The sequence below is a fragment of the Gobio gobio genome, assembly GCF_949357685.1.
Source record: "Gobio gobio genome assembly, chromosome: 13".
NCBI classification, from domain to species: Eukaryota; Metazoa; Chordata; class Actinopteri; order Cypriniformes; family Gobionidae; genus Gobio; species Gobio gobio.
Window position 1 is genome coordinate 17,449,531 of NC_137106.1, and position 14,590 is coordinate 17,464,120.

Below are 14,590 nucleotides of genomic sequence, written 5' to 3' on the forward strand. Positions count from 1 at the left end.
TCCTTTAACAAATAGAAGCCAAAATGCCTGCTGAAGTTATTCAGTCGTAGCCAATTTTAAAAAGACTTCTTATTCACAAGTGCGTGCAAATGGCTGTTCATAGAATTTTATTTCAAAGAGATACAAGTGGTTCTTCGGTACACATAATGCACTGTTGATTTCAGAAAATGAAGAAAGATTTAAATGTTTTGCTATCTCTTTAGTAGAATCTTGATTGAAGTAAAAAAGAATAAAGCTCGGTTATGAATCATTTCAAGGTGATATTTGTACATCTTGTCACTTATGGGCAGTGGGCAGTTGTGGCTCTGGTTAGATAGTCGGACTTTTGACCAGTGTGTGTACGCAGTGTGTGTGTCTGTGTTCACTACTCACTGCTCCTAATGTGTGTGCACTAACTTGGATGGGTTAAATTCAGGGGACAAATTCCGAATATTGGTCTCACATCACTTCACTTGCTTCACTTCACGTGAAGTGATGTGCGAGTCAGAGAACCGATCAAAGAGAAGATTTACTATATGTTTTCTGCTATGTTCTGTTCATTTAATCAGTTTGTATGGAAGTTTTACTTTGCCATGCAAGTCCTTTATATGGAAGATTAGTCTTGTTCCAGAGACATAGAATACACATCCTCTCCACTTTCAATTACACACAAATAATCCATCCAATCCGGGCTGGTGTAGTGTAGTGATCTGTGCTGATGGGTGTTTAAATTTAAAGAATTACTGAATTTGTTTTGAACGTAAATGTTTCAGCAATAACACACAATTTTTGTAATTCACTATAGGTTCTCAAAAATGGGTCGCAGATCTGTTCTGACAAAACTATGCAAGATTAAAATACAACCCAGACTCAATAAAATGTAGGCTATAGATTTTCAAACATTTAGAATACAAAATCAATACATTTCCTATTTATTCCTATTATAATTGCCTAAGCAATATCCAAAATTAAGAATATCAATAATAATTTATATTATTAACATTATCGTTTTGCCTAGGCAATACAGTAGGGGAGACGGGGGAGTGTTGTAACACGGGGTCAGTTGTAACACTGTCAGTTTGACAAGTCAGAAAAGAGCTGTGGGGATGTCATCATCATACACTCGCATTGCCTTTTTGAGCTCACAGGAGAAGTGGCATGTTATTGTGAGCAACACTTTGTAAATTTTTATGACCAAAAACTGATTTTCAGGAAGGAAAGTACATTTCTTTTTGCCTATAGCAACCATTGTATTGTAGTTACCAAATAACTGTGTTATTCGGCATAATCTAAAGTAGCCATTTCTCTAGTTTAATAGGATGGCTTTTCATTCATGCTATAAAAGTTAGCTAAGTTATGGCTGTTAAGTGTGGGGATAGTTGTAACAGTTCATTAAAAATATTACAACCAACCCCTTATGATTCCAGTTATCAATCACATCCCCTGTTAATGGGGTGATGAATTGAGAAATCAACTTTCCCTTGAGCCTTGGATATATAAAAGTTAATCGTGATATAAGAATATCCTGTAAGTTTCAGAGCTGAAAACGTCCTTGTTAGTCAAAGAAAAGAACGAGAGATGCTTAAAACGAGAGATCTCAGAATATGTCGACCATTGACGTAATAGAATGCAGAAGTGCCCGCCCACCGACTCGTGGAGCTAAACGGGTCGCGCTATCGAGCAATAAACATGCTGGTTCCAGCTCACGTGCATAACTGTGCGTTCACACCGCCGCCGGCGAGAGCGTCAAACTTCGCTCGGGCCGCCCCGCCATCGACACTGTAGAAAGATTTGTGGACGCGCTGCCGCTCTGACGTAGATCGAAAGCTTAGATTTTTTTTAACTGTATTAAACGGGCTGCAAAGCAAACAATCATGTTGTTCGCCCTTTGTGCAGACTGACCACAGGAAGGGTATAACCGCATAAGTTAACCTCATGAAATCATTTGAATGTGAAAGTTAAAAAAAACTGATCGATTCAAAGCACTCAACATGTTTGCTAACGAAATAAACCAATTAAAAGCCATTTGTGTGGTGTGGCTTTTGTGTTCATGGTTAAGTGCTAGTATAATTTCAACATGTAGTTTATAGGAGACGTTTGCTAGCCGTCTTTAATTAACATTAATTTGTGTACAGCCTACATTACAATAAATGTCCTGGTTGAAGTGCAGGATTAATGCCATTGGTCAAATCGGTGTTAATTGTATTCCTGCTGAAAAACAAGTGTTCTAGAGCAAAAATGTTGCCTATAAATAATGTTGCATGCCTTCTTATCAAACCCGCCACAGCAATGATCAACCTCTCCTCCATTTTTTGCTTGGGAACTAATGTGTTTACAGCACTGCGTTCTCTAGAATAATCTCAAGCGGAGCACTTCTACATTCCCATTGGTTGCCGCCGAACCGCATCATAGCTCATTACCATAAAGTTGAGCTTATTTCAACTCTCCTCGATGCCCAAAATCGTTCAAGACACGCCACGCCGCTCTCACCGGAGCTCGCCGCCGTCTCCCATTGAAAATGAATGACTTCCGGCCACTTTGATGCTCTCGCCGGCGGCGGTGTGAACGGACAGTAAGACATTGCGCGTTTGTTTGCTTCATTTTACCGTGGAATCGATTGTAAACAAGATACAGGTTAAGACTGGATTTGCAGAAATATTGGAGATTAAAACACAATGCTGTGCCTTCTATATTGGATCCGACAGGAACGGTGCAACACACTTATGTGGGTAAAACATGTTTTTTATATTGTTTCAGATCGTTTGATATCTATTGATTACATACCTTAGCACTAGTGATGCACCGATCATGATTTTACATGGCCGATTCCGATACCGATTTTTTTCAAGAAAACTGGCCGATTCCGATACCGATTTCCGATTAAAAAAAAAAAAAATGTACACAATAAAAGAATGAAAGTATACATGAACAAGATGTTTATTTGGTATTTAACAGGCTAAATTGGCTTTTGGCTAATGAAAACAAGTCCACAATCTGAAATTAACAGGAAATTTAATTGGAAATTTAAAGGCTGAAAGGTGAAATTAAAGGCAACAACTGCATATTCTGCAATCCAAACAAAAATGTTACTTAAATCAGCATTTGTTTTTAAATTCAGTGAAAAGAAAAACAGTCTTTACCAGTGAAATTAAATAAAACCAAAGTATATAATTGTTCCAAAATGTTAAATCAAATAATGTTTAGTGCAACGAAAAAAACTAAGATGCTAAAGCAGGTGCTTTTTAAATCAAATTAAGTCAATGTAATTTTAAGGTAAAATAAAAGGTAACACTTTAGAATAATGGTCATTAGTTAACATTAGTTAATTTATTAACTAACATGAACTAACCATGAGCAGTACATTTGTTACTGTATTTGTTCATCTTTGTTAACACAGTGCATTGACTAATGTTAAGATTCATTGACAAGATTTTAATAATGCATTAGTAAATGTTGAAATTAACATTAACAAAAATTAATAAACGCTTTATAAGTGCAGTTCATTATTAGTTAATGTTAACTAATGTAGTTAACTAATATTAACTAATGACCATTATTCTAAAGTGTTAAATAAAAATGATCATCCTATAGGCTACAGAACAGATAGTATTTCATTTCTAAAGTGCATGCATGTTCTTCTTTAGGCTACAAAAAGAAGTATTTTGGCTTTGTCACAAGTTAGTCTGTTTTGTTCTCATCCGATCCAACACGTGAGAAGCTGAGCTGAACAAACGCTCACTATATACACTTGTGCTGAGCTCGCGCAACTTCAGCTCGCGCAGAAAAGCGGCTCTTCATTCCCTTCAGCATCTCGTCTCTTCCCTCAGTTCTCCAGTTTCCGTTTGTAACACACAAGTGACATGTTCGCGAATGCTTGCAATATAGGCGTATGTGCATGCGGGCGCACTTCCGGAAAAATCGGCAGAAAAATACAAAGAAAACCGTCCGGTTGCCGATCGCGCGCTAGAAGCAAAAACTGGCCGGTTCCGGTTATTGGCCGGTCAACCGGTGCATCCCTACTTAGCACGCTGTCACAGGCTGGAGAAGGTGTTATTGGTTCATTCGTGATCAGACTCAGACTTGTTACGCCAGTGCTCGCAAAGCCCAACATCCCGGGGCTATGTGTTTTTCAGACGGGCTACCAAAACGTATCACCGGCCTGTCGACGGCTATCTTAAATAGTGAAATAACATTTCTTTCTTGCGCGCACGCGTGTGTGTGTACGGGTCGTGGTTATATTCACTGATCGGGCGGACCAATACAAAAATAAACACTCCAATCAATCGCGGGTGGATGAGAGATGAATCATTGTGTTTGTTTGATAAAAGATATTTTGCGAGTCCTGTGAGCGTTTCTCCAGACGCTTTCAAAACAATCGCCACATGTATTGAGGGGATCTGAAGCTCATTAAATATGCAAATCTTATCCAATCCAAGCCATTGGCGTTTACTGCCAAGTCTTCAGTGCGGCACGCCCATCAAAACAGAGCGTTTTTCAGAGAGCCTCAAAACCATGGCAGAAAATAGCCTATTACTTATTTATTATGATGTTTGTGAATGTAAAAACCACGCGAATGTCATAAATTGACCTCAGACAACAGTATAATTTTTTTTTAAAAAGCCAGTTCATGACACCTTTAAGACAAAATCACGTTTTGTTTTTCTGTTGCACATTGAGGGATTTATGTCACCATCATAGTTTATGCGCATGTATGCTTACCTCAGCGAATACGTTTTTCTTTTTTTTTTTATTTATGCGCATCTCAAAAGCATTTTTTTTGTATGTGATATCCCAAAATTCACATAAAATAGGTGGATGGCAATAGTGACTGAACACAAAACACACACAGAAATTGTCGTTGTGCTAAATTTAAAGTCCTTAAAGTAATACAATACAATGTTTTTTGTTAATTTCAATTGTTTGCTTTAATTCTCAAGCTCTCACTGTTACATCAATCCCCAGCCTGTGTTACAGCTCCCCCCAGTAGTGGGTACAGAACGCTTTGTGTTTGACACTCACATAATCTGTGATTGTGTTGTGCATATGTCCAAGTGAGTTATATTTGTAGCAGACAAACGTGGCAACCATCAAGATAAAGCACAAACAACCGCTGAGTTACCGATGCTCAAACAAAAGCTGCATTTTCAGCATCATTACTCCAGTCTTCAGTGTCACATGAGCCTCAAAATTCTAATATGCTCATTTGATGCTTAAGAAACATTTTGCATTATTATCAATGTTGAAAACAGTTGTGCTGCCTAAAATGTACTGACACTTTTGATAAATACAGCCTTGTTGATGTAGTGTTACCTCAAAATTCCAAATGAGTGTATATAAAAAATATATGAGACATTTTAGATATACATTATTTACATTTCTATTTATTTCCAACAGGTGTCTGTTTGCTGTCATCACATCATGACGGACATGGACTATCTCCATAATGAATCGTGGACAAACATGTCTTTAGATGCATCTGCGTCATCGTTCAGTGGACTCCAGCTCCTGATGGACCTGAAGCCACTCTTCATCCCTCTTTATGCCGTGCTAGTCCTGGTAGCGTGCTCTGGAAATCTTCTCCTCCTCATCCACATCGGACTGAACAAGAAACTTCACAGCACTACAAACTTTCTCATCGGAAACCTGGCTCTGGTTGACCTAGTTATGTGCCTGTTCTGTGTTCCCCTCACTGCGTTTTACGCCTTTGATGAGCGCGGTTGGGTTTTTGGCCAGTTCATGTGTCATTTTGTTACCCTGATGCAGACTGCGACTGTGTTTGCGGCAGTCCTCTCATTAACCGCCATCGCGGTGGACCGATATGTGGTGGTCGCCTACCCTATTCGGCGCAGAGGAGGTCGTTCCTTCTGCGCCTGGTTGGTGGTCAGCATATGGCTCTGTGCTTTGGCAATGTCCACCCCCACTGCGTTGCACACGGTGTACCTGGATCTGAGCGCAACTGGCCATGAAATGGCAGTTTGTGAGGAGTTCTGGCACGGGCAGGAGCTCAGTCGTCTAATATATTCATGTTTCTTCCTGCTCCTTTCCTATTTTGTTCCTCTAGCAGCAGTTTCCATTTCCTACTGTGCAATCTCCTGCCACCTACAGCACAGAGCTACTCAGCTCATGGCCGCCACACCTTCCAACCAGAAAAAGTGGGGGCGCAAGAGGCGCAAGACTTTTCGTCTCCTACTGGTGTCTGTTCTGTCATTCGCATTCTCATGGCTCCCCTTGCAAGTAGTCAACCTCATTCGTGACCTGGACACCGACTTCGCCATCCTTAGCAAGAATCACGTCAATGTGGTACAGGTGTCGTGCCACTTGTTAGCCATGAGCTCGGCTTGCTACAACCCCTTCATTTATGCTTCTCTTCACAAGAAGTTCCTGTCATATCTATGCCAGAACATATTTCAGAGAAGAAAACCTCATCATACTCAGAGCAGCCTCACAACCTCCAGCCGAATGCTCCGCTTGAATACTTCTTGTACTCTAGTTGACATTCCCATGGCCATTAGTAAGATTTCACAAGACTGAATCTTCTCTCCACCATACAGATGTTGCTTCTTTAGGTTCTTGAACTAAACAAGCCTGAAGGCAAATCCTGTACCATCACAACTGATTTGTTAAACCAATGACTCTTTCTTAAAGCTATATATGAACATCTTCATTGAGCCCTGGAAAATGTATGTAGGGCCTATCTGCTAGAAATGTTAAAAATTACAACCTGATCCAAGGAGACCAGTAAAGTGATTTTTGGTTCAGAAGCTCTTGACCAGTAGATGGCGCTGTGCCACAGCTACTCATGTACCCTCAGGTCATGCTTGTGATGACTTGTACCAAGTTGTGACTGAATATGCTAAAGCTTTGCAGAGATATAGCTTTATGTCCATATTGGTCTGCTCTTTGTTAAATTATTTGTGCGCTACTCGTATTTGAATTGTAGAACTTTTTGTCTGCATGTTCTGAAGGTTATGAAAAACGAAGCATGTTTAAAACTATTTACATTTTTCTTACTGGTTGTCAAAATTGTGATGTCTAAAATGACCCTACAAGGATTTAATCAAACTATGAATACACACAGGTGGTATAGATGAAAGGGAAAAAAGCTACTGTTCACTCATTGTGCTTCTGCATTAATTTAGTGGCATTGTAAGGCAATGTATTAATTATGGATGTTCATTTCTTTAATGTGTACTGCACTCAAGTGTCCATTTGAGGTTTACTTAAAGCAAAAACCCCTCTGTTAATACAATACAATGTAATACATCACATCATAAATTCAACGCAATAAAAGTGTAGCAAGCAAGCACAGTATGCATTCTCAGTATATTCTTATTCTCTATATTCAAAATATTAGTAACACATTAAAAAGGTTCCACTCGCTAACATTAGTTAAAGGCAGGGTAGGTGATTTGTTAGACACATTTTTTGTTATGCTGGTTGAAAGTCTCTTACATCATGATAGCAATCACTAAAGTATGTGGTTTAAATGTATTTACAGTGGGGAGAACAAGTATTTGACACACTGCCGATTTTGCAGGTTTGACCACTTACAAAGCATGTAGAAGTCTGTCATTTTTATCATAGGTACACTTTAACTGTGAGTGATGGAATCTAAAACAAAAATCCAGAAAATCCCATTGTATGTATTTGATCACCTACCAACCAGTAAGAATTCCGGCTCTCACAGACCTGTTAGTTTTTCTTTAAGAAGCCCTCCTGTTCTCCACTCATTACCTGTATTAACTGCACCTGTTTGAACTCGTTACCTGTATAAAAGACACCTGTCCACACACACTCAATCAAACAGACTCCAACCTCTCCACAATGGCCAAGACCAGAGATCTGTGTAAGGACATCAGGGATAAAGTTGAAGACCTGCACAAGGCTGGGATGGGCTACAGGACAATAGGCAAGCAAGCTTGGTGAGAAGGCAACAACTGTTGGCGCAATTATTAGAAAATGGAAGAAGTTCAAGATGACGGTCAATCTCCCTCGGTCTGGGGCACCATGCAAGATCTCAACTCGTGGGGCATCAATGAGCCCAGAACTACACGGCAGGACCTGGTCAATGACCTGAAGAGAGCTGGGACCACAGTCTCAAAGAAAACCATTAGTAACACACTACGCCATCATGGATTCAAATCCTGCAGCGCACGCAAGGTCCCCCTGCTCAAGCCAGCGCATGTCCAGGCCCGTCTAAAGTTTGCCAAAGACCATCTGGATGATCCAGAGGAGGAATGGGAGAAGGACATGTGGTCTGATGAGACAAAAATAGTGCTTTTTGGTCTAAACTCCACTCGCCGTGTTTGGAGGAAGAAGAAGGATGAGTACAACCCCAAGAACACCATCCCAACTGTGAAGCATGGAGGTGGAAACATCATTCTTTGGGAATGCTTTTCTGCAAGGGGGACAGGACGACTGCACCGTATTGAGGGGAGGATGGATGGGGCCATGTATCGCGAGATCTTGGCCAACTACCTCCTTCCTTCAGTAAGAGCATTGAAGATGGGTCGTGGCTGGGTCTTCTAGTATGACAACGACCCGAAACACACAGCCAGGGCAACTAAGGAGTGGCTCCGTAAGAAGCATCTCAAGGTCCTGGAGTGGCCTAGCCAGTCTCCAGACCTGAACCCAATAGAAAATCTTTGGAGGGAGCTGAAAGTCTGTATTGCCCAGCGACAGCCCCAAAACCTGGAGAAGGTCTGTATGGAGGAGTGGGCCAAAATCCCTGCAGCAGTGTGGGCAAACCTGGTCAAGAACTACAGGAAACGTATAATCTCTGTAATTGCAAACAAAGGTTTCTGTACAAAATATTAAGTTCTGCTTTTCTGATGTATCAAATACTTATGTCATGCAATAAAATGCAAATTAATTACTTAAAAATCATACAATGTGATTTTCTGGATTTTTGTTTTAGATTCCGTAACTTACAGTTGAAGAGTGCCTATGATACAAATTACAGACTTCTAAATGCTTTGTAAGTGGGCAAACCTGCAAAATCGGCAGTGTATCAAATACTTGTTCTCCCCACTGTATATTGTCTGTGGAAGGTGTAGGACCATAAAATGTTCGTCCAACGGCGGAATTAATCTACAGCAGTCAGGTGGTACAGGTCAGTGCTGTACACAAAGGAAGATATTTGGAAGAATTTTTGTAACCAAGCAGACTACCCCACTGACTACCATAGTATTTTTTTTTCAACTATGGTAGTCATTGGGGGCCATTCAATATCATTCTTCCAAATATCTTCCTTTGTGTACAGCAGAACAAAGAAATGTATACAGGTTTGGAACAACTTCAGCGTGAGTGAATGATCACAGAATTTTCTTTTTTGGGTGTATTGTCCATTCTACCAAAATGCTTTATATAAAATATTACATTGATTTATTTTATTTTGCAAGATGAGTCAGTCTGTGCCTTAGCAGTGGGAGGTTTTTTGATGATTGAGTGATGAGGAGTTTTATTATTATTTACTCAACCCATTCACTGGCTATAGAACACTGCAAACTGAGTCTTTTTTCCTTGAATATCAGCACGGTTGTGATTTCCTGTGGCATGAGCTTGCTTGTGTGATATATTTAATTCCATATTAAAAATATTTTCATCTTGATATAATTTATCGAAGAATTAAGTTGTCATTTCGTCTATTTCTTGCATATGAATGTTGTACATGCGTTTGCCATTAGTTCAGCAGATGGTAAATGAGCCAAATGCAAATGACCTAATAAACATTCTGCATTTAATATGATCATGGAGCACATTACTGTAGCAGCATTAAAAGCAGTTCAATTTAAAAGCACAAATCCAACACCACACTTCATGACCTCACATCAATCATAGCCAATTACATTACAGTCGTTTCTAATTAATGCAATTATGCTTGTTATACTTTAAACAAAAAGCTAGTGAATGCATATAATATTGTAATTTACCTCAGATTTATTGAGCATGGAAGTGCATGAGGAGCCTTGGATGTAGTGTGTTTTGTACACTGCACAGTATTTAGGTATTACTGCTCGCCATCTTCAAAAGAAAATGCACAAAACACTGTCAGGCTGCATAAAAGGCCATGGACTCTCTAATACTGTATTATGAAAGTACTTTCATCTGCTGCACCTTCTGTTCATTTCCCCCACTTTTTTTGTTTTATTCACTTGGCTGCTTTCATATTGTTATGCATCAGAAAACAAATGAAGCGTAAGTGTTAGACCACTGATGTCTGAAGACCTTTTAGGACTTTATTTTTAGTTTTCCTTTAAGTCATCAGTGCCCTCACTCAGACTTACATTTATTCATTTTCCACTGAAATCAGCAGGATGTGAAAAATAACCGTGCATAGTTTAATTTGTGTTTACAGCATTGGTCTAAACGGTGCAATTACGCACTTTTAGACTTTTCTCAAACTTCCTGGGTGTCTCTAAATCAGAATCCTAGACATATAAAAGGATGCATTTGGTCAAGAAAACTACAGGAGTATAAAGGATAAAATATACCACACATTAACAAGATGAGATATTATTTCAGAGCCCTTCTGCCAAGTGCCATGCTTGAGCTTTGCCAAATCAGACAGTAATTAAGAGGGGATTATATCGCAACCAGCCAGGTGTTTCATTACATATTCATTGCATTTATTCTCTAACACAAAAATGCTGTTTCAAAAATTTGCATTTGTCTTAAACGACTCTGAACTTCTTAAATGTACCATTAAACAGCAAATGTTTGTACGTCATTTACATATTGGAAAATGTACTGTAAAGCATTCAACATAAAATTACACATAAAACAAAATCACCGGTAAATGTTCTGCTACAGTTCAGTCTCTAAGACTCATCACTCTGAATAATTCAATCCAAAAGTGCAAAAATATAAAATAAAGAAAAGAAAAATAAAGAAATGGCAGCGCACGGCATTAGTAGGTGGTAAAAAAACAGAGCCACTGTCGATTACTCATGGGCACCAAGTTATTAAATATTTACCTTATAAAAATACTTCTTTGGGATTGGATAAATAATGTCTCTAGGTGCAAGATTTCTCAGATTTACAGTATGATAAAGGATGTTTCAGAATCTTTGTCAGTGACTGTTTGTTTCTAGTCATGCTGTCCAACTAGCAAGTAGTGGGTAAACAAAACTTCCATCACAATAAGTGTATTGTGATGTCACTAAACTTAATGAAATTAAGTTTAACACAACATATTTACATGGTAAAATGACTGTTAGGCTACTGTTTTATTAGTGCTTGACAAACATTTCACAAATGTTCTTGCGATCTTGATTCAATATCGATTAAATATCAGGTACAGTAGCTACATTCATTTTTCTCAAGGAAAATATCTCAACTAATGCTGCAAACATATGGGAGCCCTGTCAGCCTCTCTATAGTTATGGACTCTATAACCTCTCAAAACAAAACACCGGTCACAAATTAGAAGTCTAAAATGAGAATTTTTAAAGAGAAATTATGGAATATTTCGATATAAGAGAAGAGGGGAAATAAAATTCAATTTTATTTGAATAAAATAAATTTATTTTAAAATTATTTTTTTCTATATTTTCTTACAAAAACCCATCGATTTGCTTCAGAAGGCATTTATTAACCCCCTGGAGCCATACGGATTACTTTTATAATGGATGGATGCGCTTCTTTGGAATCAGGTCTGCCATTCACTATTATTATAAAGCTTGGAAGAGCCTGGATATTTTCTTTATATAACTCCGATTGTGTTCGTCTGGATGAAGAATGTCATATACACCTAGGATGGCTTGAGGGTGAGTAAATCATGAGCTAATTTTCATTTTTGGGTGAACTAACCCTTTAAATGGCTTTCCTGAGGTAAATGTAACGTTATGTGGCATTGTCCTCCAGCTGTTTTACTGACCTCTTTCCGCGTTTGAAACACTGATTGATCGATTACATGCATGAGACATGATACATTTCGTTAAGTTGTAGTGTATCTTTCAACACCTTCTAATGTTCATTTGTGTTTAAAAGATTGGGGGTATGCCCTTAAATGCATACCTCGGGTCTTTAGCGACCCGAGACGTAATTCACTACCCTCCTCCTCATTCATTTTTTAAAGTTAGACATCTACCTTCTTATTATTCCTCAATCAATCCATTTTAAACAATATAACAAGAAAAAAATAATAAAATTATAATTGAATGCCTGTTTTTCCACTAGTTTTTTGTCAAAATTGAATAGGGTCGCTAACGACCCGAGGTGTGTAGATTGTACAAATTTTTTTATCTGCACAATAATAAATAAATCTATAATGACGAAATGAGTGCACTTCACCTTTATTCCACAAGGTGGCAATGTCTGATACACAATGATGAAGTGACGTTTCACTCATATTTACCTCAGACAGAAAACGAAACAATAATATATATATATATAGCCTATATAATCTGCAAAACTTAAAATGGCTCAGCGATTTACTGAGGAGACTGAAACGCTGAACGCAATCAAATATTAGTGTCACTGTCACTTGATGATGGATCTGGTGAAGGAAGCTGTCAGTGATCAAAATATTTATTTTGAAGACGTTGAAAATGAGTTTTGAGGATATGTGTGAGATCGCGAATATGAGGGAAATGCAGAATGTAGCCTACTGGGAAATGAGTTCTGACGAGGACAGTGATGATGGCATAAAACATCTGCTCAAACTGAACCCTTCCAAGCTCCAAAAGGTAACGAAATGTGTTTTATTTTATTCTTCTGTAATTGTTACTCAAATATCAGGAGTTTTATATATTATTGCTACAGGTAGGCTATAGATCTATCCATGTTAGATATAGATCCGGGTCGCTAAAGACCCGAATATGTAAGAATGTTTGGCAAAACAGTCATGCATTTAAGGGTTAAAGGGTTAGTTCACCCAAAAATTAAAATTAGCCCATAATTTACTCACCCTTAAGTCATCCTAGGTGTATGACATTCTTCTTTCAGACGAATAAAATTTGAGTTATATTACAAAAGTCCAGGCTAATCCAAGCATTATAATAGCAGTAATAGTTGTTCTGTTTTTGAAGTCCATAAAAAATGCATCTGTCCGTCAAATAACGTGCTCCATGCGGCTCCGGGGTGTTAATAAAGGCCTTCTGAAGCGAATCGATGTGTTTGTGTAAGAAAACGATCTATATTTATAATTTTATAAAGTAAAGTTTCGGCCGACCGCCTTCCGTGTTCAATTTATGGAAAAAGTGTTGAAAGTGCCTCTGCCGATCGAAAGACTAACGCGACCAGCTACGCTCGTCACATACGCATCTAGAGTTTCACTTTCAACTTTCAACACTTTTCCACGGAAGGCAATCGGCTGGAACTTTACTTGATAAAGTTTTAAATATGGATAGTTTTCTTACACAAACGCATCGATTCGCTTCAGAAGGCCTTTATTAACACCCCAGAGCCGCATGGAGCACGTTATTTGTCGGACAGATGCATTTTTTAATGGACTTCAAAAACAGAGCAACTGCTGCAATTATAATGCTTGGATTAGCCTGTACTTTTTTAATATAACTCTGATTATATTCGTCTGAAAGAAGAATGTCAATACACCTAGGATGACTTGAGGGTGAGTAAATCATGGGCTAATTTAAATTTTTGGATGAACTATCCCTTTAATATGAAATAACTAGTAGTAAAGAGGAAGGGATGATCTGTTCACCTGCCACAACTGAGGCGCTACAGCCATCTGTCACGTTTTAGAGCACCAAAACTGTATTTTTTGCTTGAATTTCATAATAAAATTAACATAATTGGAAAGACGAGAGTTTCAAAGTAACCTGCTCTGCCTTTTCTGTCGGTGTCAATGCCCTCTTTGCTTCGCGATTTTTCACTGCTTGAGAAAATGGATGTGTTGCATGAGAGCTTGAGAAAAGTGTTAATTGCTCGAGTCTGAGTTGGTAGCCCTGGATCTAGCATGTTTACAAGATGTTAAATTAATAACATTTAATCATGAATTAATTCAAACTAAATCCATAATATGATCCCATGATGGGAACCCCTAAAAGGTTCTATAGAACCTTTTTCTTCTAAACATCTCTTTCAGCGTTTCAGTGAAAGAAAGAACATTATAGAGGTTAGACATGATATGAGGGTGAGTAAATAATGGCACATTGGAAATCTCTTGTGAAATCGGGAAAGCTTCAGAAGAGACGAGAACCAGACTCATCAGAATGGCACGTTTATGGATGAATATTCAAAGGGTGTGTGGGCTGACTATTGAGTGTGGGGGAAAATTGATTCAAAGCTAATTACAAGAAAACAGAGGAGGTCCTTGTGGGCTTTTTGTAGAGTCTGGCTAGTTTAAAGGATGAAAAGTAAATTGGCATCTGACAAAGTGAGGAACAAGCCTCTCAACAAAGATGCTCACCAGCAAAAGGGCATCAATTACGGTCCATCTAAAGTGCTCTCTCTCCCTTCACCTCCAAGTTTCCCATCAGCCAATATCCTGCATCATGCATCTGGAGCTCGTTCTACACATACTAATACCACGTCTCTCTGCTGCTAGATTGCTAGTGTCAACATTGTGATTATACAGCTGTCTGCAAGAGTTTTATTTTAGCGATAGTTGAAACTGCATAAGGAGTGGAACGCAAAATCTGCTGAA

The 14,590-nt window shown here is 38.6% G+C and overlaps 1 protein-coding gene across 1 annotated transcript; it reads left to right on the plus strand.

The window, feature by feature from the left end:
- Positions 1–5,397: 5,397 nt before the first annotated feature.
- Positions 5,398–6,510, plus strand: prlh2r (prolactin releasing hormone 2 receptor; the record flags this gene model as incomplete). Its single annotated transcript, XM_079832805.1, has 1 exon — positions 5,398–6,510. One exon carries the CDS (start codon positions 5,398–5,400, stop codon positions 6,508–6,510), a length of 1,113 nt encoding a protein of 370 aa, XP_079688931.1.
- Positions 6,511–14,590: the final 8,080 nt, after the last annotated feature.